At 32.8% G+C, this 26,463-nt stretch overlaps 5 protein-coding genes across 5 annotated transcripts; all 5 read left to right on the top strand.

Annotated features, from left to right (window-relative positions):
- Positions 1 to 3,217: 3,217 nt before the first annotated feature.
- On the top strand, positions 3,218 to 7,149 carry LOC118761751 (protocadherin beta-3-like). The gene is made up of 4 exons (XM_036499898.1): positions 3,218 to 3,631; positions 3,959 to 5,614; positions 6,344 to 6,488; positions 6,653 to 7,149. Exons 1-4 carry the CDS (start codon positions 3,218 to 3,220, stop codon positions 6,730 to 6,732), a joined length of 2,295 nt encoding a protein of 764 aa, XP_036355791.1. The 3' UTR covers positions 6,733 to 7,149.
- A 2,782-nt stretch (positions 7,150 to 9,931) lies between these two features.
- LOC118761750 (protocadherin-18-like) lies at positions 9,932 to 12,450 on the top strand. The gene is made up of 3 exons (XM_036499897.1): positions 9,932 to 10,082; positions 10,516 to 12,317; positions 12,421 to 12,450. Exons 1-3 carry the CDS (start codon positions 9,932 to 9,934, stop codon positions 12,448 to 12,450), a joined length of 1,983 nt encoding a protein of 660 aa, XP_036355790.1.
- Positions 12,451 to 12,461: 11 nt separating this feature from the next.
- Positions 12,462 to 14,076, top strand: LOC118761752. The gene is made up of 3 exons (XM_036499899.1): positions 12,462 to 12,850; positions 13,613 to 13,757; positions 13,922 to 14,076. The coding sequence occupies exons 1-3, from the start codon at positions 12,479 to 12,481 to the stop codon at positions 13,999 to 14,001; spliced, it is 597 nt and encodes a 198-aa protein (XP_036355792.1). The 5' UTR covers positions 12,462 to 12,478; the 3' UTR covers positions 14,002 to 14,076.
- Positions 14,077 to 14,710: 634 nt separating this feature from the next.
- Positions 14,711 to 21,869, top strand: LOC118761753 (protocadherin beta-15-like). Its single transcript, XM_036499900.1, has 2 exons — positions 14,711 to 15,055; positions 20,152 to 21,869. The coding sequence occupies exon 2, from the start codon at positions 20,190 to 20,192 to the stop codon at positions 21,867 to 21,869; it is 1,680 nt and encodes a 559-aa protein (XP_036355793.1). The 5' UTR covers positions 14,711 to 15,055; positions 20,152 to 20,189.
- On the top strand, positions 21,858 to 23,611 carry LOC115230993. Its single transcript, XM_029801087.2, has 3 exons — positions 21,858 to 22,584; positions 22,949 to 23,093; positions 23,258 to 23,611. The coding sequence occupies exons 1-3, from the start codon at positions 22,213 to 22,215 to the stop codon at positions 23,335 to 23,337; spliced, it is 597 nt and encodes a 198-aa protein (XP_029656947.1). The 5' UTR covers positions 21,858 to 22,212; the 3' UTR covers positions 23,338 to 23,611.
- Positions 23,612 to 26,463: the final 2,852 nt, after the last annotated feature.

Here is a 26,463-nt window from a genome sequence, read left to right as displayed (position 1 = left end):
CTCTCACACACCAAATCTTATACAATACTTTATATTCCTATAAAAATATCAACTCTATGTTTCTTTCACACATCACACATAAGGGCCTTACAGTGGCATCTATTATGACCCCTAATTTGCAGCACTGATACGTTAAATACCACAAACAACTTATTCTGCATTACCAACGTTCATTATTACAAAATAGTTGTTTTCCTCTCAGTCTTAGTATATACATTTCACTAAACATACACAACTTAATCTGAATCATTCTCAGAAGTTTAGTTATAGAATTTTAGTTTGATATGAATTCTACCATTTAACATTATCATACTCACTTTTACCATTGTTTTATTTTATTTGCATTTCGTCTTTTGTTCACACCACTTTATGTTCAATGTATTTTAAATTTCATTGATCAATACCAGCATTAATGGATAAGTGTTGATTCCCACAACATTCAATAAAGTGTTGTTACCTATATTGTTAATATACTAAACTTACCGACATATTTATAAAGTTTTTTGAAGTGTTAAGATTTAAATGTTATATATTTTATGAAATAAGACATAAAACATATTGGAAAATCATGTGTCTTTTTAAAATGGAAATAGTTTTGCTTCTCCTAATTTACTTTGTTTCTAGTTTGACTAATCATGTAAACTTCTTAAATAATTATGTTTGATGACTTACCATGAAATCAATTTGTTTCTAATAGAAATCTCGAATATGTATTCTTATAGTCAAGTTAATAATAATCCATCAAATATCCAGAAATATTATTATAAATATATATAAGTCTTATTTCCTAACATTAAATATGTAATGTAGAGTTTTTATTAAAAAGAAAAAGTGATGCTGCTTTGGGTCATTAATATGACTTCTCTTGTTTGATGTGTTTGTGTGACACAGACAACATTGCAGTAATTTCCTATTGGATGAGAGAGATTTTCTATATTTCTTTCAATATTGAAAGTGAGGCTGATAGCTTTTTTCTTTGTTCATCATACACACAATTGTGTGTGTGTGTGTGGAGGACATAGGGTTGTAACTAGCACACACCAGCATCTGGCTAACATCTCACCTCCCACTACATACAGCAACTGTCACACTATTATATCAGCAGTTACACAGGAACAGCAGCAGCAGTAACACAGGAACACTACTACAACAGCAGCAGTACCACTATAATACCACTACAGCAGCAGCAGCAGTTGGAGTGGAACACTACAGCAGGATACACATCATCCATCACACACAACTACAGTGAAGGATTAAACAATGCAGGTAAGTCTCTCTCTCTCTCTCTTTCTCTTTATTATCTTTTCATATTCATTATAACATTTATATTATTTGTGTTTCTAGTGAAAGACAGGGTAAGGATAATATCTAAAATGTCTGCCATGTTGTATATATACAGGGACTGGGACAGTGGAGGATCGAGAGATCTAGCCATCACTTCCACCATTAACAACAGCTGCAGTAGTCATTGTAATACAATTACTTCAATCTGGATTACACCTTTTAATATCAAAATCACATAAGACAACATTATACAAAGGATATTAAACTATATATCTTATATAGAATTGTTTAATATAGTCCAAACTGATATATGTGTGTGCGTGTATGTGTGTGTGTGCATTTATTTAACTATCAAAAAACATTGATTATAGCCAATAAGACAGTGTTAATAATTTATGAATTCTAACATTAGTAATATCCCTATATATATATATATATATATACATTATATATTCATTTGTGCATAATAAGCAAAGAATGTTCCTCGTCACCATTATCATTACAATGGATGATAAATATAATCTTGTCTAGCTTTTTTATTCAAAATATTTTGTGTGAAATATAAACTCATTTTGGGGAGAATCATTTTCTTTTTGTGCCTTATAATGTAACACACTCACCGGTAAAATTTCCACTGTTTTCTTATTTTTATTTTGTTATCATGATGATCCATAAGAGAGTTTTTTGAAACAATCCTGTTGTTCATCTGTTCCTCTTGTTTGCAGTTTAAGTGAAGAGATAATGGCTGCAGTCATGTTGTCTATGACAAGTCTAATTGTAATTGTTCTGGTATCTTCTCTGACTGCCTCAGTTTCTTTATCTATCCTTTTGTCTACCTCCAATATGTTTACTTTGTCCACCCAGTGTTGTTACCTATCCAGAAGAATATTGACTGTTTTGCTTGCTTGTAATATATATGTGTGCCTGAAGGTGTTTATATTGGTGTGTGTATTGAGGAATGGAACTTGGCTTCATATTTCTACAGAGAGGTATTACATACACTTCTACAATATAAAGATATGTTTTGCATTACATTTATTCTTTCAACCAAAAATAGAATCATTAACAGCATTATCAGTTAATATTCCAACATATAACTACAGTGTGGATTAAATTCTAAATATCTAACTGTAAATTGATTACATCTAATCACCATTGTCATCATCATTTGATGTCCATTTTTCATGCTAGTATGGGTTGGATGGTCTGGTAGGAACTGACCAGCTGAAAGGCTGTTCAGGCTCCGTGTCTGTTTTGAAATCGTTTCTAAGGAAGACATGGAGCCTGAACAAGATTAAACATTTGTTACAAAATATCTCAATGAAATATCCTCATCAGATACTCATGGAGTCAACAAAGATGTGATATTTCAGTATCAATCTACTGTGAGGCAATATGCTGCTAGAATTATTATCTTACCAAGCAAACTGCTCAGCAGTATTTCGTCTGCCTTTACATTCTGAGTTCAAATTCCACCAGGTTTGACTTTGCCTTTCATCCTTTTGGGGTTAATAAAATAAGTACCAGGTGAGCACTGGGATCGATGTAAGCAACTTAACCCCTCCCCCAAAACTGCTAGCCTTGTGCCATAATTAGAAATCAATATCAAGACGTTGTCCCTTTCTAAGTACTCTCTCAATAGTAAATTATGAAACTTGTCATGCCAAAACATTCTAAATGCAATTCTAAACACAGAAAGGTTGTTGCCTTTTTCCAAAGAAGCGGCATCATCTATATATTGTCACTTAGCTTGTTAGATTAAAAGAAACATTTTGAATTATTTAGAGCACATGTAAAAGACATACAATCAATAATCATTTATATAATGGTTATTATAACTTCAAATGAACTTATTTTATTGTACTTAATGTTTAAATATTTGTTGTCTTTTATAGCAATTTCTCCTGCTGAAATGTGATGAAGAATCCCAGACATGACAGCATATATTGGTCTACTGTGTCTTCTACATTTACTGATCACCCTTGTACTGTCCATAGATATTATATACCATGTCAATGAAGAAGACAGACTTCACACCTATATAGGAGACATTGCTGTTGACTCTAACTTATCACACCCTCTCACACATCAACAACACACTCTCATTACATTTACACAACTACAAAGGACAGTCGAGAGTGGTTCTCACTTATTTAATGTCACCAACTCAGGAAAACTATACACTACTCAAACACTGGATGCTGAGTCTCTGTGTACATACAACAGGGAATGTTCCAGAATAGTTAAAGTAGCAGTGAGGAAAGAAGAAGCATTTATGAAAATTCTCAAAATAAAAATATTAATAGAAGACATCAATGACCATTCTCCAGAATTTCCACAAAATGAAGTTAAGATTCATTTTTCAGAAAGAGAGAGTAAAGGAAGCAAAATCCCTCTTCTGAATGCAATTGATAAAGATATTTCAATCAAAAATTCTCAAATTACATATATAATTAAAAAAAGTAAAAGCGAACCATTTTCTCTCTCTGTCACAAAACAGAAGGGTATTTTCATACCTGCGCTAATTCTAGAAGATAGATTAGACAGGGAACTCAATGACTATTATATGTTGATACTAGAAGCTAAAGATGGAGGGAACCCACCAAAAACAGCTTCACTCAAAGTACACATATCTGTAACAGATGTTAATGATAATACACCTGTATTTCCACAGGAAATCTACAACATCTCTATAAGTAATTCACATCAAAGACATTTACCAATTCTTACTTTAAAAGCTTCAGATCAAGATTCTGGAGACAATGGAAAGATTTCTTATCATTTCAACCATAAAACATCTCGAAATATCCAGAAATATTTTGTTTTAGATAAGAACACTGGAGATTTGTTTTTACATGACAATTTTCAGTTTACTAAAATGCAGTCTTATAAATTATTTATTGAAGCACGAGATGGAGGAAATCCACCCTTAAGTTCTTTAACCAAAGTCCAGATTCACATTATTAATAACCAGAATACTGCTCCATTGATAAATATAGATTTTGTATCTCCTTTAACAGAGAGTTCAGCAGCAGTTTCTGAAGCAAGTAAAATTGGTAGTTTTATAGCTTATGTTATGGTCACTGACACTGATAGTGGACCTAATGGTGAGGTTATCTGTGATTTAAAACATGATAAATTTAAACTTGCCAAAATAGATTCTAAAGAATATAAAATGATTGTTAAGGGCCATCTTGACAGAGAAATAAGGGACCACTATAAAGTATCTATTGTGTGTCATGACATGGGGTCACCTCAACTAGAAAGTAAAAAATATTTCTCTGTCAAAGTAACTGATGTCAATGATGTAGAACCACATTTTACCAAAGAGACATTCCAATTCCTCACCTACGAAAACCAGAAAGTTGACTTCCCTATTGGCTTCATCAATGCTACAGACCCTGATCTTGGAGATGGAGGCCAACTTACATATTCTATCATCAATGATAACAACAATGATAACATTCCTTTCCAACTGACCAAATATGGATTCATTTCTACATCACAATCAATAGATCGAGAAATGAAAGATATCTATAAGTTCAACGTTTTAGTGAAAGATAATGGAACACCTTCTCTCAATGACACTGCCAATATTGTTATTGAGATTCTAGATAAAAATGATAATGCTCCGTATTTTACGTTTCCTAATAATGACCCTTACAATCTCGATGTCCACTACCATCCACACAGTAAGAAGGACATCACAATTCTGAGAGCATCTGACAAAGACACTGGAAACAATGCTTTCCTCACATATGGAATACTGAGATCCAATGATAAAAACCTGTTTACAGTGAACTCACACACTGGTGTGTTATCTTTCTCTCGCACAGTTTACCAAAATGATGCAGGAACATATGAGCTGCAGTTTATAGTGAAAGACGGTGGTACTCCAGTTCAATCAGCAACAACTGCTATCATACTAACACTGTTTGTTAGTAATGATACATCTCCAATGTTGACTGCTGTGCCATTCCAGTCTGGTCACGACCTGAATATGACTTGGGTAATTATCATTGTAGCAGCAGCTGTAATACTATCTGTGGCTATTGTAGTGTCCATAACACTGTGTGTTTTCAGATGTATTAATCACACGAATAACTCACCCACAACAGCAGAGAATCCCAACTTTCTCTCTCAGACTGAGATGAGACAATTACTGTATCAGACTAACAATCCTGTTGCAATAACGAGAAATGCAGAAGAGATATTTAACCGAAATCTTCAGACAATAAAATCTAAAAGTCAGTTTTTTCTGGAGATGGAACAGACACCAGATGAGTGGAAATTCTCAACAACACAAAGGAGACTTCCACCTGTGCCTCAGGTAAATATTATCTTGTTTTTGATATCCTTATGATTTTAAATACAAGAGTATTCTTTCCATTAGTGATGTATGTTCAAATATTTCTATAAAATATCAACTTTAGATTCTAATGTACATGTATTGTTTTTAATAATCAAATGTCATAGTTTATTTTGACATTCTGAATTAATTATTCTTTATTTAGTGATAGCAAAGCGGTCACAATGCCTATTATAGAAATACAATACTCTTAATATAAAGACTGTTTTATTAGGAGTGATCTAACTCTGTATTAATGCAAGATCCCTTTTTCTGTGATTATGTTGCAAAATAAACCTTGTTTGGTCACATTCTATGTGAGGATCTTGTTGAGCCTACGAAGTGTTCAGCCGAACCTTGTATTTGTTACATATTATATTCTATTTCGTGTATTTTGTACATTTAAGTGATTTATTACAAAAATATACTGCATTTATTTTGTGAAAGATTCAATGATTTTTTCTTCATTTTATACTTAACCAAATAGATATATTTAAAATTTGTGCATTAATATCTAACCTATACATTTGTTATGATTTATTTTTGACTCTAATGCATTTTAATTAAATAAGAAAATATTTAATTATAATATTTTTTATTTTGAAAAATAAAATGTTCCTTTTTTCTATAACACAGGGAATATACTAGAATGCAAATGTAGATGTTTTTCTCTTTTTAACATTATGTTTCACTCTGTTTTCTAATCAACAGAGATGTGACTCAATCCATAGTCAAGAACGTCGCACCAGTTCCATTATGTCTTACAACAGTGACACCTTAACATCCCAAAAGGACAGAGAAGCTAGCAAGAGTAATGGCAAGACTAAACCATATGATGAGATACCTGCAGAACCAGGTAACTTTTATCAAAACATAACATATAAATGTAATTGCCTTTATTACTGTAGGACAATATATAATGTTATGCTTAGTGTAATACAAGATCAATGTTTCTATCTTTATATATTGGAGTTGTTATATTGAAATGTAATTTGTGTTTGTATATTTGATATTTTGCAGAATATACCAATGACAATCCAGTGGCAGCCACAATACTAAAGGGACAACAAATACAAGATACCTATCTACAGCCAACATAGTAGATGTTCCATGACTATTGTTAAATGATTCCCTCTCACACCAAATCTTATACAATACTTTATATTCATATAAAAATATCAACTCTATGTTTCTTTCATCCATCACACACGTAAGGGGCCTTACAGCGGCATCTCTTATGACCCCTAATTTCCATCTGTGGTAAATTAATTGTTACAAACACCCAACTCTACATTACCATAGTTAATTATTATAGTTATTTTCCCGTCAGTTTTAGTATAGACATTTCACTAAGCATAGATAAATTAGTCTGAGTCATCCTCGGAAGTTTAATTATGTTGTTTTCATTTGACACCAATTCTAAAATGTACTTTCATTTGTTTTACCTTTATTTACAACTTTTCTCTTAGCTTTTTCTCATTGTATCAACTCAAGAAGTAATTTATCCCTCACATTGATAAAACATTCTCTATTTTCCCTTGAAAGTTTAGTCAAATTTTTTTCATAGAAATTACTGAATTGTCATCTCACAACTTGCATGATACTAAGAAATATAATTATAAAATTATAAATTTTTTAATAGAAATTCCTTTTTACTAAGACTAAATATATAATAAAGTCATATTACTAATTATACCCCTGTAAATTATCAAGCTGCTTCAGTGTAATATGAATTCTTTTATTTGATGTGTTTGTGTGACACAGACCACATTGCAGTAATTTCCTATTGGATGAGAGAGATTTTCTATATTTCTTTCAATATTGAAAGTGAGGCTGATAGCTTTTTTCTTTGTTCATCATACACACAATTGTGTGTGTGTGTGTGTGTGTGTGTGTGTGGAGGACATAGAGTTGTAACTAGCACACACCAGCATCTGGCTAACATCTCACCTCCCACTACATACAGCAACTGTCACACTATTATATCAGCAGTTACACAGGAACAGCAGCAGCAGCAGCAGTAACACAGGAACACTACTACAACAGCAGCAGTACCACTATAATACCACTACAGCAGCAGTAGCAGCAGTTGGAGTGGAACACTACAGCAGGATACACATCATCCATCACACACAACTACAGTGAAGGATTAAACAATGCAGGTAAGTCTCTCTCTCTCCCTTTCTTCTCTTTATTATCTTTTCATATTCATTATAACATTTATATTATTTGTGTTTCTAATGAAAGACAGGGTAAGGATAATATCTAAAATGTCTGCCATGTTGTATATATACAGGGACTGGGACAGTGGAGGATCGAGAGATCTAGCCATCACTGCCACCATTAACAACAATAACTGCAGTAATACAATTACTTTGAACTGGATTACATCTTTTAATCTCAGAATCACATATGTATCGCTACAATATATATTATATACATTTGTGTAAAGTATATAATCATTTAAAGTCACAAAACATTGATTTGTACCCAATGAAACTAGGTGTTAATAATGTCTATCGATGTTGCTTGTATCTTTGTTGTTGTAATAGTTCGCTAATTAAATCTTAATTTGCTGTAGCTTCAATTAACTCTAACAGATCACCTTATCCGTATGTGTGTGTGTGTGTGTGTGTATATATATATATATATATATATACCCTTTTGAATATCTGTTATGTATTCTTTTGTATAGAATAGATCAAGAATATTTATCATCATCATCATCATCATCAATATTATTATGTATTGTCCTAATTTCAGTTTTCATTTCCATTTCCTGCCAAGTATCTTTCCGACTTCTAGAGCAAAGAAACTCGCTGTATGCATTTGTAGACCATTTAAATAAACACATGAGATTGTTCATTTACAAAGCCAAAGTTATGTAAAAAAGATGTTGATAAATATTATTTAGTGTAGATTTGTTATTTAAGATATTTGTCAGGAGATATAAATTGATGATATTGTCATCTGTTGTTAAAATATATTAATCCTGACAAGAGATGGATTAAATAGGGATTAAATTACTTTTATTACAATTAATTTGATAAGAAAGTTATCTGCATATTTTGTGAAGATAATTATACATATTTTTCCATCAAAAACATATCACTCCACCATTTTATAATTCCCATTTTTGTAAAATATTTCCACATAATTTTATAATCTATTCTTTGTCAGTTATTTGTGAAATAAATCAAGACATCTTCTATCCAGGTTATTAGGTTTCTTAGATACACTTATCCTACATTTCTGTGAAACAGGTATATTATTATCAAATGTCTTTCACCCTCTCTGATACCAACTTGCCTCCAATTGTGCCAGGTTTTATGATATTAACTTCCTTCTTAAAGTGCTTTAAATTAAAGCTTTCCATCAAATTTCATCTTGATTTGTGTTCCAATCACCAGATTCATTTTGACAAAGTTATTTTACTAAATTTTTGCTGTAGTTTTGAAATTGATCGAAACAAAAGCAATGTATTCCAACAGAAATACGGTAACAAAAGAGAGAAATTCCAACCAACAAGACACAATAAAGTACATTTAGGTTATCATGTCCTTAATCTTTCGCTCTGCAAACCTAAACTTCATTAATTAAATATCTCGAGAGACTACTGTTCATTAATTTCACAATATATTTTACTTCTCTTTTGATTAGGACCTACCATCAGCTTAGAGTAGAATTGCTGTTGTTTTCATATTGTATATATCATTAATCTCCAACGACTAAAATCTTTCTCTGTGATGTAAATTTAAAGGGTTTTAATATTTCCTTGTCAGAGTCTGCATTATTCAAGCTGTCAACATTCTGTCATCATTTCTGGTTTATTATATTCAGGATTACTTTATCAAGTATATTCATCTATTTGTGAGACTGTAGAATCAGATTTGAAGGTTGGGCTGCCTTTTACTACCACAGACAGAATGACCATATAAAAGTTCTTGCATTGGCTCAGACCATCACTTTACATCACATATCAAAGTCTGGTTCTCAGCTAGATGGAGACATGGTGTAACTGCAACAATAGATCTGTGGATCATACCTAATTGTTCCCCTCGCCTTCCTCTGTACCTTAGCACTGCTTCATCAGAGTAGTTTTTAATACTAATCTTGTTTAATTTCTAAATTTTGCTACACTCCTACTCAATTAAGGAGGTTTATTTTTTTCTTTGTTTTTTTAAGTTACTTAACAACGTCACTGGTACCAATATCAGGAAAGGCATCCAGTATACACTATAAAAAATTTAGCATTAAGAAGGGCATCAAGCCATAGAAACCATGTGATATTAGGGCCCGATGCCGCTCTGTCACTCTTCAGATCTTATCAAACTGCCCAATATATGCCAGCATGGAAAATGGACATTAGATAATGCTGATGACAATGAGTCCACTGCCGCCACCAACAATGACGACTATGGTGTTGGTGATGATGAAGTACTTCTCTTAAGTATAGTTGCATTACACATTTGATCTTGTTCTTTGTCACTATCAACATGGTGCTTCTCTATAAAGAGATGTATTCCTGGCATAAAAGGAATATTATTAACCTTTTGTTTAGTTCGTATTTTGATCAGCATGAACCAATGTTTTCAGCATGAACCAATTGATTTCCATAAACCAATATTATACTTTCTAATGCTTCCAACCTGTATCACAGAAGCTAATTTTAAATTATTCAGTTGTGTCTACCGGACTTTATTAAGAAATAGCAATAACATTTAGAAAAATTATTGTTTTTTAAATTTAATTTCATTTAAATATCTTTGTTGTCTTTATAGCAATTTCTCTTGCTCAAATGTGATGAAGAATTCCAGACATGACAGCATATATTGGTCTACTGTGTCTTCTACATTTACTGATCACCCTTGTACTGTCCATAGATATTACATACTATGTCAAGGAAGAAGGCAGACCTCACACCTATATAGGAGACATTGCTGTTGACTCCAACTTATCACACCCTCTCACACATCAACAACACACTCTCATTACATTTACACAACTACAAAGGACAGTCGAGAGTGGTTCTCACTTATTTAATGTCACCAACTCAGGAAAACTATACACTACTCAAACACTGGATGCTGAGTCTCTGTGTACATACAACAAGGAATGTTCCAAAATTGTCAAAGTAGCAGTGAGGAAAGAAGAAACTTTTATGAAGATTCTAAGGATAAAAATATTAATAGAAGACATCAATGACCACTCACCAGAATTCCCAAAGAATGAAGTTCAAATTGAATTTCTTGAGAGTCACCTTCAAGGTACTAAAATCTCACTTTTAAATGCCATTGATCAAGATATTTCAATACAGAATTCACAAATAACATATATGATTAAGAAAAGTAAAAGAGAACCATTTTCTCTCTCAGTTGAAAAGCGATATGATGGTGTTTTCATACCAGCTCTAGTTTTAGGAGACAAATTAGACAGGGAACTCAAAGATTCATATATGTTGACTCTGGAAGCTAAAGATGGAGGAAACCCTCCCAAAACAGCTATACTCAAGGTACACATATCTGTGACAGATGTCAATGATAATGTACCTGTATTTTCACAGAAACTTTACAACATCTCTATAAGTAATTCACATCAAAGACATTTGCCAATTTTTACTTTAAAGGCCACAGATAAAGATTCTGGAGACAATGGAAAGATTTCTTACCATTTCAACCACAAAACCTCTCGAAATATCCAGAAATATTTTGTATTAAATAAGAAGACTGGAGATCTGTTTTTACATGACAGCTTTCAATTTAGTAAAAAGCAATCATATAAATTATTTATTGAAGCACAGGATGAAGGAAATCCACATTTAAGTTCTGTAACCAAAGTCCAGATTCACATTATTAATAACCAGAATAATGCTCCATTGATAAATATAGATTTTGTATCTCCTTTATCAGAGAGCTCAGCAGCAGTTTCAGAAGCAAGTAAAATTGGTAGTTTTATAGCTTATGTTATGGTCACTGACACCGATAATGGACCTAATGGTGAGGTTATCTGTGATTTAAAACATGATAAGTTTAAACTTGCCAAAATAGATTCTAAAGAATATAAAATGATTGTTAAGGGTCATCTTGACAGAGAAATAAGGGACCACTATAAAGTATCTATTGTGTGTCATGACATGGGGTCACCTCAACTAGAAAGTAAAAAATATTTCTCTGTCAAAGTAACTGATGTCAATGATGTAGAACCACATTTTACCAAAGAGGCATTCCAATTCCTCACCTATGAAAACCAGAAAGTTGACTTCCCTATTGGCTTCATCAATGCTACTGACCCTGATCTTGGAGATGGAGGCCAACTTACATATTCTATCATCAATGATAACAACAATGATAACATTCCTTTCCAACTGACAAAATATGGATTCATTTCTACATCACAACCAATAGATCGAGAAATGAAAGACATCTATAAGTTCAAGGTTTTAGTGAAAGATAATGGAACACCTTCTCTCAATGACACTGCCAATATTGTTATTGAGATTCTAGATAAAAATGATAATGCTCCGTATTTTACGTTTCCTAATAATGACCCTTACAATCTCGATGTCCACTACCATCCACACAGTAAGAAGGACATCACAATTCTGAGAGCATCTGACAAAGACACTGGAAACAATGCTTTCCTCACATATGGAATACTGAGATCCAATGATAAAAACCTGTTTACAGTGAACTCACACACTGGTGTGTTATCTTTCTCTCGCACAGTTTACCAAAATGATGCAGGAACATATGAGCTGCAGTTTATAGTGAAAGACGGTGGTACTCCAGTTCAATCAGCAACAACTGCTATCATACTAACACTGTTGTTAGTAATGATACATCTCCAATGTTGACTGCTGTGCCATTCCAGTCTGGTCACGACCTGAATATGACTTGGGTAATTATCATTGTAGCAGCAGCTGTAATACTATCTGTGGCTATTGTAGTGTCCATAACACTGTGTGTTTTCAGATGTATTAATCACACAAATAACTCACCCACAACAGCAGAGAATCCCAACTTTCTCTCTCAGACTGAGATGAGACAATTACTGTATCAGACTAACAATCCTGTTGCAATAACGAGAAATGCAGAAGAGATATTTAACCGAAATCTTCAGACAATAAAATCTAAAAGTCAGTTTTTTCTGGAGATGGAACAGACACCAGATGAGTGGAAATTCTCAACAACACAGAGGAGACTTCCACCTGTGCCTCAGGTAAATATATTTTAAAATAATTTTCTTGTTAGATATTTGTGATCAATATTTCTGAAAACATGTTTTATATATTTTATTTCATTTACATGTCATATCATATTCCTTATATCTTCTTTATAAAAGATTATTGATACTCTTACTCTTTACTCTTTTACTTGTTTCAGTCATTTGACTGCGGCCATGCTGGAGCACCACCTTTTAGTACTTATTCTATCGGTCTCTTTTTGCCGAACCGCTAAGTGACGGGGACCTAAACACACCAGCATCGGTTGTCAAGCAATGCTAGGGGGACAAACACAGACACACAAACACACACACATATACATATATATACATATATACGACAGGCTTCTTTCAGTTTCCGTCTACCAAATCCACTCACAAGGCATTGGTCAGCCCGGGGCTATAGCAGAAGACACTTGCCCAAGATGCCACGCAGTGGGACTGAACCCGCAACCGTGTGGTTGGTTAGCAAGCTACTTACCACACAGCCACTCCTGCGCCTATAATATCAGTGCCCCGGGTGAGGCATTTCATAAATTTACTTTTTGGAGAAGCAATTATAAATATTTCTTTGCACTAATATATTTGTTAATTCTCTCCTCAATGTTTATTATAATTTACTAAGAAAATCTTCAATTATATTTTTGTTGAATTCAAAGCTTTAATCTGTTCTTTCATTCTAGGAACATTCCAGAATATAGATGCAATTGCTACTTTTATTTTATATTGTTTCACCCTGCTTTGTTTTCTAATCCACAGAGATGTGATTCAATCCATAGTCAAGGACGTCGTACCAGTTCCATCATGTCTTACAACAGTGACACCTTAACATCCCAAAAGGACAGAGAAGCTAGCAAGAGTAATGGCAAGACTAAACCATATGATGAGATACCTGCAGAACCAGGTAACTTTTATCAAAACATAACATATAAATGTAATTGCCTTTATTACTGTAGGACAATATATAATGTTATGCTTAGTGTAATACAAGATCAATGTTTCTACCTTTATATATTGGAGTTGTTATATTGAAATGTAATTTGTGTTTGTATATTTGATATTTTACAGAATATACCAATGACAATCCAGTTGCATCCACAATACTAAAGGGACAACAAATACAAGATACCTATCTACAGCCAACATAGTAGATGTTCCATGACTATTGTTAAATGATTCTCTCTCACACCAAATCTTATACAATACTTTATATTCCTATAAAAATATCAACTCTATGTTTTTTTCACACATCGCACACATAAACGGCCAACAGTATCTTCCTTATGGTGTATAATTTCCATGTCTGATACTTAAATAATGTTAATATTTTAAACTATATTTCCATACTTCTTTAGTTTGTTTCAACTGTTATAGATTTTATTTTTCTCATATTCATCTAAAAACCCTAATTTTACATGAAGTAGTTCATAACTCATTTCATAATATTTACCTGAAATATATGATTATATTTCAAAACCAACTAAGGAAATCGTATATTTATTGTATTATAGAATTTGTAAGTTAAGCATCAGACAAATTCATAAATATTCAAAGATAAAAAGTTAGAATTAATTATTTTCCACCATTATATAGCAGTTTAAAATCAATATTAGCGTCAAATATAATTTTGAATTTAAATAATTATAAAGATTAATTTCTAGACTAGAATATCAAATAGTTTATAACTTGAAGATAAAAGGAAAATATGAAGTTTCTTTGCTTATTAATATTAAACACAAACGAAATTCTTAGCACTACAAACTGCTTTACTTCCATGTGGCTTCTGTTATTTGATGTGTTTGTGTGACACAGACAACATTGCAATAATTTCCTATTGGATGAGAGAGATTTTCTATATTTCTTTCAATATTGAAAGTGAGGCTGATAGCTTTTTTCTTTGTTCATCATACACACAATTGTGTGTGTGTGTGTGTGTGTGGAGGACATAGAGTTGTAACTAGCACACACCAGCATCTGGCTAACATCTCACCTCCCACTACATACAGCAACTGTCACACTATTATATCAGCAGTTACACAGGAACAGCAGCAGCAGCAGCAGTAACACAGGAACACTACTACAACAGCAGCAGTACCACTATAATACCACTACAGCAGCAGCAGCAGTAGTTGGAGTGGAACACTACAGCAGGATACACATCATCCATCACACACAACTACAGTGAAGGATTAAACAATGCAGGTAAGTCTCTCTCTCTCTCTCTCTCTCTCTTATTATCTTTTCATATTCATTATAACATTTATATTATTTGTGTTTCTAATGAAAGACAGGGTAAGGATAATATCTAAAATGTCTGCCATGTTGTATATATACAGGGACTGGGACAGTGGAGGATCGAGAGATCTAGCCATCACTTCCACCATTAACAACACAACTGCAGTAGACATTGTAATGCAATTACTTCAATCTGGATTACACCTTTTAATGTCAGAATCACACAAGACAACATTATACAAGAAATATTAAAAAACATATATATTGCTATAAAGAATATTGGTCTAATATAGTCTAAACTAGTTGTATATATATATATTTTATTTCACTGTCAGAAGACATCACTAACCAGTAAGACTGGGTGTTGACTAATGTATGTCAGTATAGTTTATATCTGTTTTGTTGTAATAACTCACTAATTAAATTTTCAATGTACTGTGATAGATTATTAATATCCATTTTATAGATATACATATATATATTGTAAATAATAAACTAAGGATGTTTATTGTTATTACTGATATTATTTTCAAGGTGGCAAGTTTGCAGAATTATTGGCAGACAACAGAAAATGCTTTATGGCATTTTATTTGTCTTTACCTTCTGATTTCAAAGACTACCAGGATGAAATAAGTACCAGATAAGCAGTGGGGTTGATGTAATCAATTAACCCTTACCCATCCAAAATTTCAGGCTTTGTGCTTATGGTAGAAAGGTTTATATTTTATAATTAAGATGTTGATAAATATTATTTAATGTAGATTTGTTATTTAAGGTATTTATTGTGAGTTAGAAACTGACGATATTGTCAACTGTTGTTAAAATCTATTAACTCTGACAACAATTGATGAATTTTGAGAATCAGAAATAATATCATCGTCTTTCAACAAACTATCATACATCACATTAATGTAGTTGTTATTATAATATACCAAAACATCACAGAAATTTATTATATTTAGCAGTATAATACGAAACATATAAATGGAGGTTTAATTATCATCATTATACTTCACTTAATAAATAGTTCTAAATATCTCTGTCTGATACTTATCAATTTTTTGTTTTCATTATTAACTTCCAGCGAAATATTCAATAATCCCCATCTACTTATGAATAAAATGTATTGTGAATTATTACACAAAATTTTACACACTGTTTTGTGTATGTCATTAACACCTTTGTACCAAATTCTCATAATTATTTTTTCTATAAATTAAATATTTCATTCAAATTAAATATGAAGTATTCCTTAAAGATATTGGACAAATATGGCTACTAAATATCTTCTTTCAAATTTATCAACATCTTTTAATCCATCTGTGTGAGATTTCGTACCAATAATATTCTGTTAATAATTTTTAGTACTTCTTAAATGCATTTCTTAGGATTAGAATAAATATTCTAATCCTAAGCTGCTTTTACAAAAGAGGTTGAGAGTAAGAGAAGTCAACTAGAGATTGTCTTGTTATATTTTCTGAAAAATACATATTTGTATGTAAAGCAATGAAAAGACTATGTAGTTTTTTATTGATTTAGTGGATAATTCACAGAGCTTTTCTGCCTTCTCCTATCAATGTAATTCTCATTGCTAAACATATCCTTTCACCTACTGGTAACAGAATGGCACATTGACATGAAGCAAATATTATTGTCCAAAGGAAAGGACTTTGATGATTGTCAACTCTGTCTAGTGTTGTTGATTCAGTTTTAGGCTCAGCTGACACCTATTTTTCAGCTTTCACAAATCTCTGGAAATAGCATAAATTGTCATTAGGGTGTTTTTTCGTTCAGAGCCACTTTTCAATTATTTAAAGAGTTATTTTGTATACAGCATCCAGTACATCACACCATTATTTATCACTGATGCCATTGTCACATTGCAGTTATTTCTCTGATCTCATCATCATCATCATCATCATCGTTTAACGTCCGTTTTCCGTGCTAGCACGGGTTGGACGGACAGCACGGTTTGGACGGAGCTCGTGTTGTAATTATGTAAATAATTGTGGTAAAAAAAATATTCATAATTCTTTTACTTTATATAAAATAGTCCCTTACTGCAAACAAATATTATACATTTATTTCCTTTAGCATGTAAATATTGTGAGATTATTTCTTCATTTGATGAAAAGATCTCTCTTGTTTCTAAGTCAATCACAATTGTCACTACGTTTTTTGTTCTCTTTCTTCAATTAAGCTGTATATTTCATTGCCAGTGCCGCCAGACTGGCTCCTGTGCAGGTAGCACATAAAAACACCTTTTGAGCATGGTCATTGCCAGAACTGCCTGACTGGCTTTCATGCCAGTGGCATGTAAAATCACCCACTACACTCGGAGTGGTTGGCGTTAGGAAGGGCATCCAGTTGTAGAAACTTTGCCAGATCAGATTGGAGCCTGGTGCAGCCTTCTGGCTCTCCAGACCTCAGTCAAACTGTCCAACCCATGCCAGCATGGAAAGCGAACGTTAAACGACAAAGATGATATGTCACCTTGACTCGCTTCCATGCCGGTGTCACGTAAAAAGCACCATCCAATCTCAGTCAATGTCAGCCCCCTGTGACCCCTGTGCCAGTGACTCGTAAAAAAGTACCCACTGCACTCTTGGAGTGGTTGGCGTTAGGAAGGGCACCCAGCTGTAGAAACACTGCCAGATCAGACTGGAGCCTGGTGCAGTCTCCTGGCTTCCCAGACCCCAGTCAAACCGTCCAACCCATGCTAGCATGGAAAGCAGACGTTAAACGACGATGATGATGACAGAGAGTAAATGTTATATTCCAGCATGTAGCAATCCTTATAACTGTTCAAACATGGTGACATTTGGGTTGAGAATTTATATTTTCTATCTCCTCATCTTTATCATCATATGTACATATTGGATTAGACAGTTCCCTCGATTCTTTACTCTCCACCATCCTGTTTCCACATTAAAATGAAATGCAGAAACATTCATTCCAAAATTGTTCTCGGAACAGGAAAAAGTAACTGTATCGTTAGGATTGTGACGGTAGATATTTTTATCAAATAGTTTCTGTAATCGGTCAGAGGGTTGGGACAAGCAATTTAAATTGAGCTCCAGACATGTCATATCTCACTTTGATACTCATTTTTAATATAGTGTTTTATTATTTCAGTATAGATATATTTTTGAAGAAATACATTAATCTATTGATAAATTATGAACATTAAACCTAAAACATGATTGCTAACGTTTAATCCAACAACAGAATTTTCTGAGAGACAACGTAAAACATTGAGACTAGATAAACAACACAATAATTAAGATAAATGAGTGAGGTTTATTCGAGGGAGATAACTCTCGTTATGTATTGTTAGATCACGGAAGACTATTCAGTAGGGTGGAGCGAAAAGTGCAACTTTCGAAATTGGTAACCAAGAATCGATATTTTGTTGCAGTGAGGTGGCAGAAACGTTAGCATGCCGGGCGAAATGCGTAGCCGTATTTCGTCTGTCGTTACGTTGTGAGTTCAAATTCCGCCGAAGTCGACTTTGCCTTTCATCCTTTCGGGGTCGATAAATTAAGTACCAGTTATGCACTGGGATTGATGTAATCGACTTAATACCTATGTCTGTCCTTGTCTGTCCCCTCTGTGTTTAGCCCCTTATGCGTAATAAAGAAATAGATATTTTGTTGTGAATTAGGTTAAAAAGAAAAGTGTATAAAGAACATTGCGATTAAATATGCTTTTCAGGCTCCGCAACACAATTGAAAAATTTAAAAATCGCTATTTTTGGTCAAATTTTGGATTTCATCGATTATAAGTCGTAATGTATATATATTTCTACATAGCAAAATGCAAAACAGTAAATATAGTATCCTTAAGAGGTTGCATACCAAGTTTCAATACAATTGATTAATATCTTGAGGTTCGCACTGACTATATAGAGAACGGGAGTGTGAACTTCTCTCCAGTGCCACTGCAGCAGTCATTGTGTGTGGATGTACATGGTACGTGTGAAGTTTTCTGCTTTGTACCTTGACTTTAGGCCATTGTATTAAAATTAACGATCACGTTAAATTTAGTGTTGTTTACATTTAGTGATGACTCGTAAGCCAATAACGCACCATGATATTGAATGCCCAATATTTGGTACTCCATATGATCTTAGCAAGTGAGTTTTGCCAACTAGGTGGGACATACTAAAATGTGTTTTATTTGAACAAGATAAAGAAAAGAATATAGTTAAGAAAGATCCTTCATTTAAACAAATTTTCGAGATTGAGGCAGAAAAGATAATACTTCTTTGGCAAAAGGCATCCATCCCTTGTGTTACAATTGAGTCAGTTAAACTAAAAATCTTGAACTTTTATCTAAAGTATCAAGCATTACTAAAATCTGGGAGAAATAGAAAAAATGTTCCATCATTTCAAACAGTGTAATGTGTTTAAGAAAAATGCAACAAAAGATTTATTTGACATTTTTTATTGGAAATATTTTTATCACCAAAATGTGTCAAGAATCAAAAATTGGTTTATATGTAATTTTATTTTAATGTGTGTGTGATCTAGACCTCATGTAACACATATATTCAGTGACCTAGTATTAAAAATAATAAAGGAAACAAAGTCACAAAGTCTATTTCTTTCACATAATTTCGAAATTTCAAGTGTGTGGTGGACCCTGAAGATATAAATTGTAGACCTTGAGATTTTAACACTCTTGTTTTTAAATAATTTCGCGAAAGAAAATCAATTTGTAACAATGAATATAAAAAATAAAATGAGGAATGCAAATGTGTTATAAATTGATTTTTTGCTCATTATTCAAAATTTCACGTGGGCTGTGGAGCCTGAAGATGTATATTTAAGAACTTCAGATTTTAACACAGTTGTTTATAAAGGATTTTGCAATGAAAAATATATTTTTGGAAACATATTTAAAAAAACTGTGTAAAAAGTACCTTTTTTTGCTCCACGTTCAATTTTGACAAATGGAACACGTTTCCAGATAGAAATAGATGTGTCACAGTGATTATTGTAAATATAATTAGATTTGTTGAATTATAAATAAACTTTAAATGTATTTCTCATGTTTTGTAGCAATTTCTCCTGCTGAAATGTGATGAAGAATTCCAGACATGACAGCATATATTGGTCTACTGTGTCTTCTACATTTACTGATCACCCTTGTACTGTCCATAGATATTACATACCATGTCAAGGAAGAAGACAGACCTCACACCTATATAGGAGACATTGCTGTTGACTCTAACTTATCACACCCTCTCACACATCAACAACACACTCTCATTACATTTACACAACTACAAAGGACAGTCGAGAGTGGTTCTCACTTATTTAATGTCACCAACTCAGGAAAACTATACACAACTCAGACACTGGATGCAGAGTCCCTGTGTACATACAACAAAGAATGTTCCAGAATAGTTAAAGTAGCAGTGAGAAAAGGAAAAACATTTATGAAGATTCTAAAAATTAAAATATTAATAGATGACATCAATGACCATTCTCCAGAATTTCCACAGAATGAAATCACAATAAAGTTTTTAGAGAGAGATTTTAAAGGTACTAAAATCCCACTTTTAAATGCCATTGATGAAGATATTTCAATAAAAAATTCCCAAATTACATATATGATCAAGAAAAGTAAAAGAGAACCATTTTCACTCTCTGTCACAAAACACAAAGGTATTTTCACACCTGAAATAATTCTTGAAGATAAGTTAGACAGGGAAGTAAAAGACTCATACATGTTAACCTTGGAAGCTAAAGATGGAGGGAATCCTCCCAAAACAGCTACACTCAAGGTACACATATCTGTAACTGATGTCAATGATAACACACCTGTATTTTCACACGACCTGTACAACACATCTGTAAGTAATTCACATCAAAGACATTTACCAATTTTTACTTTAAAGGCCACAGATAAAGATTCTGGAGACAATGGAAGGATTTCGTATCATTTCAACCATAAAACATCTCGAAATATCCAGAAATATTTTGTATTAGATAAGAAAACTGGAGATTTATTTTTACATGACAGCTTTCATTTTAGTAAAATGCAGTATTATAAGTTATTTATTGAAGCAAGGGATGGAGGAAAACCACCAAAAAAATCTGTTGCAGCAGTTCAGATTCATATAGTTAATAACCAGAATAATGCTCCATTGATAAATATAGATTTTGTATCTCCTTTATCAGAGAGCTCAGCTGCAGTTTCAGAAGACAGTGAAGTAGATAGTTTTATAGCTTATGTTATGGTCACTGACACTGATAGTGGACCTAATGGTGAGGTTATCTGTGATTTAAAACATGATAAATTTAAACTTGCCAAAATAGATTCTAAAGAATATAAAATGATTGTTAAGGGCCACCTTGACAGAGAGATAAGGGACCACTATAAAGCATCTATTGTGTGTCATGACATGGGGTCACCTCAACTAGAAAGTAAAAAATATTTCTCTGTCAAAGTAACTGATGTCAATGATGTAGAACCACATTTTACCAAAGAAACATTCCAATTCCTCACCTATGAAAACCAGAAAGTTGACTTCCCTATTGGCTTCATCAATGCTACAGACCCAGATCTTGAAGATGGAGGCCAACTTACATATTCTATCATCAATGATAACAACAATGATAACATTCCTTTCCAACTGACAAAATATGGATTTATTTCTACATCACAACCAATAGATCGAGAAATGAAAGACATCTATAAGTTCAAGGTTTTAGTGAAAGATAATGGAACACCTTCTCTCAGTGACACTGCAATATTGTTATTGAGATTCTAGATAAAAATGATAATGCTCCGTATTTTACGTTTCCTAATAATGACCCTTACAATCTCGATGTCCACTACCATCCACACAGTAAGAAGGACATCACAATTCTGAGAGCATCTGACAAAGACACTGGAAACAATGCTTTCCTCACATATGGAATACTGAGATCCAATGATAAAACCTGTTTACAGTGAACTCACACACTGGTGTGTTATCTTTCTCTCGCACAGTTTACCAAAATGATGCAGGAACATATGAGCTGCAGTTTATAGTGAAAGACGGTGGTACTCCAGTTCAATCAGCAACAACTGCTATCATACTAACACTGTTTGTTAGTAATGATACATCTCCAATGTTGACTGCTGTGCCATTCCAGTCTGGTCACGACCTGAATATGACTTGGGTAATTATCATTGTAGCAGCAGCTGTAATACTATCTGTGGCTATTGTAGTGTCCATAACACTGTGTGTTTTCAGATGTATTAATCACACAAATAACTCACCCACAACAGCAGAGAATCCCAACTTTCTCTCTCAGACTGAGATGAGACAATTACTGTATCAGACTAACAATCCTGTTGCAATAACGAGAAATGCAGAAGAGATATTTAACCGAAATCTTCAGACAATAAAATCTAAAAGTCAGTTTTTTCTGGAGATGGAACAGACACCAGATGAGTGGAAATTCTCAACAACACAAAGGAGACTTCCACCTGTGCCTCAGGTAAATATATTTTGAAACAATCCAGTTGTTGCATCACATTTCTTCACAATATTCCTGAAAACGTATGCTATACATCTTGTTTTTTTTACATGTCATATCCCTTTCTTATATTTTTTCCGTAAAAGATGAAAGATGTTTCATAATTTTACTTTTTACTAGTAATACCCATTTAAAATTTGCATATAAGTATTTCATTGAACAATATTTTCATTTTATTTAATTGTGAATTCCAGTTTATTTTTATTAGTTAAAAAATTTAATTATAGCATTTCAACTCCATAAAAGTATTCCTTTCTTAGTCTTACCACGAACATTCTAGAAATGAAATGTGAATGTTTCTTCTGCTTTTTTTTCTAATCAACAGAGATGTGATTCAATCCATAGTCAAGGACGTCGCACCAGTTCCATCATGTCTTACAACAGTGACACCTTAACATCCCAAAAGGACAGAGAAGCTAGCAAGAGTAATGGCAAGACTAAACCATATGATGAGATACCTGCAGAACCAGGTAACTTTTATCAAAACATAACATATAAATGTAATTGCCTTTATTACTGTAGGACAATATATAATGTTATGCTTAGTGTAATATAAGATCAATGTTTGTATCTTTATATATTGGAGTTGTTATATTGAAATGTAATTTGTGTTTGTATATTTGATATTTTGCAGAATATACCAATGACAATCCAGTTGCAGCCACAATACTAAAGGGACAACAAATACAAGATACCTATCTACAGCCAACATAGTAGATGTTCCATGACTATTGTTAAATGATTCTCTCACATACCAAATCTTATACAATACTTTATATTCATGTAAAAATATCAACTCTATGTTTCTTTCACACGTCACACTTAAAGAGCCTACCTGTGGCATCCATTATTACTGCTAATTTACATCTCTGATTCATTACCTATCACAAAGTCCCTACCCTACTTACTATAATCCACTATTATAAAATAGTAATTTTCCTCTCAGTCTTAGTATAGACATTTCACTAAACATAGGTAAATTTGTTTGAGTCATCCTAGAATGTTTAGTTGTTGTGTCTTTTGGTTTGATATCAATTCTACCATAAATTGTTTGCTTTCATTTAAAATATTCCACTTTTGGTTTCTCCTCTTCTTTTATATTTAGTGTATATTGAATTTTACTAATTACTAATGAATATAAATATAGGTAATTACTAGTTAATATAAGTATAGGTAATTGTTAGCTCCCATAACATCCAATAATGTACTGTTACCTATATTGGTAACATACTAAAGCTGTCAATTCATTTTTGAAGTTTTCTTAGAAATTCTAAAAGTTTCATATTTTATTATGTATAAAGTAAAGTAAGTGTCAGAAAATCGTGTTTTTTAAATTTTTAACTCAAAAATACTTTTTGTTTCTCCGAATTTACTTAGTTTACAGTTTATCTAGTCTTGTAAACTCCTTAAATAATGAAATCTTTGAAGACTTCATCTAAAATCAATTTCTTTCTGATAGAAATCCTGAAAATGTATTCTCATAGTGAAGTTAATAATAACCCATTAAATATCAAGAAATATTATTATAAATCTTATAACATCAAATATGTAAACTTAGTGTTTTTATTAAATAGAAAAAATGAAGTTGCTTCTGTTTAACATGAATTCTCTTGTTCGATGTGTTTGTGTGACACAGACATCATTGCAGTAATTTCCTATTGGATGAGAGAGATTTTCTCTATTTCTTTCAATATTGAAAGTGAGGCTGATAGCTTTTTTCTTTGTTCATCATACACACAATTGTGGTGTGTGTGTGTGTGGAGGACATAGAGTTGTAACTAGCACACACCAGCATCTGGCTAACATCACCTCCCACTACATACAGCAACTGTCACACACTATTATATCAGCAGTTACACAGGAACAGCAGCAGCAGGAGCAGTAACACAGGAACACTACTACAACAGCAGCAGTACCACTATAATACCACTACAGCAGCAGCAGTTGGAGTGGAACACTACAGCAGGATACACATCATCCATCACACACAACTACAGTGAAGGATTAAACAATGCAGGTAAGTCTCCCTCTCTCTCTTTCTCTTTATTATCTTTTCATATTCATTATAACATTTATATTATTTGTGTTTCTAATGAAAGACAGGGTAAGGATAATATCTAAAATGTCTGCCATGTTGTATATACACAGGGACTGGGACACTGGAGGATCGAGAGATCTAGCCATCACTTCCACCATTAACAACACAACTGCAGTTGTCATTGTAATACAATTACTTCAAACTGCATTACATCTTTTAGTGTCAGAATCAAACATGAAACATTATACAAGATATTTTAAACTATATATATTGCTAAAATATGTTTTATATATAATATTTATATTATATTGTTCAAACTATGTGTATATATATTTATTTCACTGACAGACATCATGAGATTGATAGCCAAAAAGACTGGATGATAATAATGTATGTCAATATATTTTATATCTATTTTGTTGTAATAATTCACTGATTAAGTCTTAATCTTTCTCTACCTTCAATGAACTCTAACAGATCACTAATATCCCTATAGATAGATAGATAGATAGATAGATACAGATATACTCTGTTAAGTGTTTATGTCTTTTTTAGTATATAATAAACCAAGAATGTTTTGTTATTATTATTATTAAGATGGTGAGCTGGCAGAATCATTATCACACCGGACTAAATGCTTAGCAGTATTTCATTTGTCTTTATGTTCTGAGTTCAGATTCCACCGAGGTCAACTTTGCCTTTCATCCCTTCGGCGATCGCTAAAATATGTACCAGTGAAACACTGGGGGTCGACGTAATTAACTATTCCCCTTCTCCAAATTTTACACCTTGTGCCTATAGTAGAAAGGATTATTATTATTAAGTGAACGATATTTCAGCATCTAGTGTACCTTCCACAGGTTCAAAAGATAAACTTGTCAATCTACTTCATTTTTGGTAATATTTTATAGGATTGCGGTAACTCCTTTTGTAGGTATACAGAAGCAAAGTTTATTTTTTGAACTTGTGGAAGTCACACTAGATGCCGAAATATTGTTCACTTGATAACAATAGCGCTCTTCTTATTTTTGCTTCTGTATACCTACTGGAGGAGTTACCTCAATCCTATAAATTATTATTATTATTATTCAGTAGTTTTATTTTTATAGCATGCTTTCACTTCACTACCGAGCGCAGATCTTGTGTGCCTTGGGTATGTGCTGTGGTTTGCTGTGATGCTCTTATGGTTACTGTATTGAAAGTTTTTTTGCATAGGATGTGTGGAGTGCCCAGTAGTGCTATTCTCTGTATGTTATATATATTTTTAAGTCCTGGTGTTTTTGTTATGCATTTGTCTGAATATTCTTTTATCATGCCTAATGCACCTAGTAAGATAGGAATTGTTTCTGTTTTTAGATTCCACATTCGAGTTACCTCTATTTCTTGGTCTCTGTATTTTGAAACTTTTCCATTTCTGTTAGAGAAACGTTGTCATCTGCTGGTATTGATACATCAGTTAGAAAGCATTTTTTTCTTCATGATCTCTGACAACTATATCTGATCTACTGGCCTTAATTTCTCTATCTGTGTGTATTGGCATATCCCAGAGTGTAGTTGCTTTCTCGTTTTCTGTGACCTTTTCTGGTGTGTGCCTATACCATCTTTTTTCTGTTGTTATTCCATAGTGTTGGCATAGCTTCCAGGGTATGTAGGTCCCAACTCTGTCGTGTCTATGAGCATCGTTATTATTATCATTATTATTATTATTATTATTATTATTATTATTATTATTATCTATTTAGATGACAATAAATTTAATTTAGTATAATTTTGTTATTTAAGATATTTTGTGTGAGATATAA

Source organism: Octopus sinensis, unplaced genomic scaffold (assembly GCF_006345805.1).
Source record: "Octopus sinensis unplaced genomic scaffold, ASM634580v1 Contig17044, whole genome shotgun sequence".
Classification (NCBI taxonomy): domain Eukaryota; kingdom Metazoa; phylum Mollusca; class Cephalopoda; order Octopoda; family Octopodidae; genus Octopus; species Octopus sinensis.
The sequence above is the reverse complement of the archived record's forward strand: the minus strand, read 5'-3'. Positions and strand labels throughout refer to the sequence as shown.

What these genes read in the sequence shown, in the direction of transcription:
- LOC118761751 (XM_036499898.1), top strand. Translation starts at nt 3,218, where the DNA reads ATGACAGCATATATTGGTCTACTGTGTCTTCTACATTTACTGATCACC. An exon ending in CAGAATTTCCACAAAATGAA is followed by an intron (nt 3,632 to 3,958) that starts GTTAAGATTCAT and finishes GTATTTCCACAG; the next exon opens with GAAATCTACAACATCTCTAT. An exon ending in GACTTCCACCTGTGCCTCAG is followed by an intron (nt 5,615 to 6,343) that starts GTAAATATTATC and finishes TCTAATCAACAG; the next exon opens with AGATGTGACTCAATCCATAG.
- LOC118761750 (XM_036499897.1), top strand. Translation starts at nt 9,932, where the DNA reads ATGCCGCTCTGTCACTCTTCAGATCTTATCAAACTGCCCAATATATGC. An exon ending in TGATGAAGTACTTCTCTTAA is followed by an intron (nt 10,083 to 10,515) that starts GTATAGTTGCAT and finishes TACTGTCCATAG; the next exon opens with ATATTACATACTATGTCAAG. An exon ending in ATGATAAAAACCTGTTTACA is followed by an intron (nt 12,318 to 12,420) that starts GTGAACTCACAC and finishes GTGGTACTCCAG; the next exon opens with TTCAATCAGCAACAACTGCT.
- LOC118761752 (XM_036499899.1), top strand. Translation starts at nt 12,479, where the DNA reads ATGTTGACTGCTGTGCCATTCCAGTCTGGTCACGACCTGAATATGACT. An exon ending in GACTTCCACCTGTGCCTCAG is followed by an intron (nt 12,851 to 13,612) that starts GTAAATATATTT and finishes TCTAATCCACAG; the next exon opens with AGATGTGATTCAATCCATAG. An exon ending in TGAGATACCTGCAGAACCAG is followed by an intron (nt 13,758 to 13,921) that starts GTAACTTTTATC and finishes GATATTTTACAG; the next exon opens with AATATACCAATGACAATCCA.
- LOC118761753 (XM_036499900.1), top strand. Translation starts at nt 20,190, where the DNA reads ATGACAGCATATATTGGTCTACTGTGTCTTCTACATTTACTGATCACC.
- LOC115230993 (XM_029801087.2), top strand. Translation starts at nt 22,213, where the DNA reads ATGTTGACTGCTGTGCCATTCCAGTCTGGTCACGACCTGAATATGACT. An exon ending in GACTTCCACCTGTGCCTCAG is followed by an intron (nt 22,585 to 22,948) that starts GTAAATATATTT and finishes TCTAATCAACAG; the next exon opens with AGATGTGATTCAATCCATAG. An exon ending in TGAGATACCTGCAGAACCAG is followed by an intron (nt 23,094 to 23,257) that starts GTAACTTTTATC and finishes GATATTTTGCAG; the next exon opens with AATATACCAATGACAATCCA.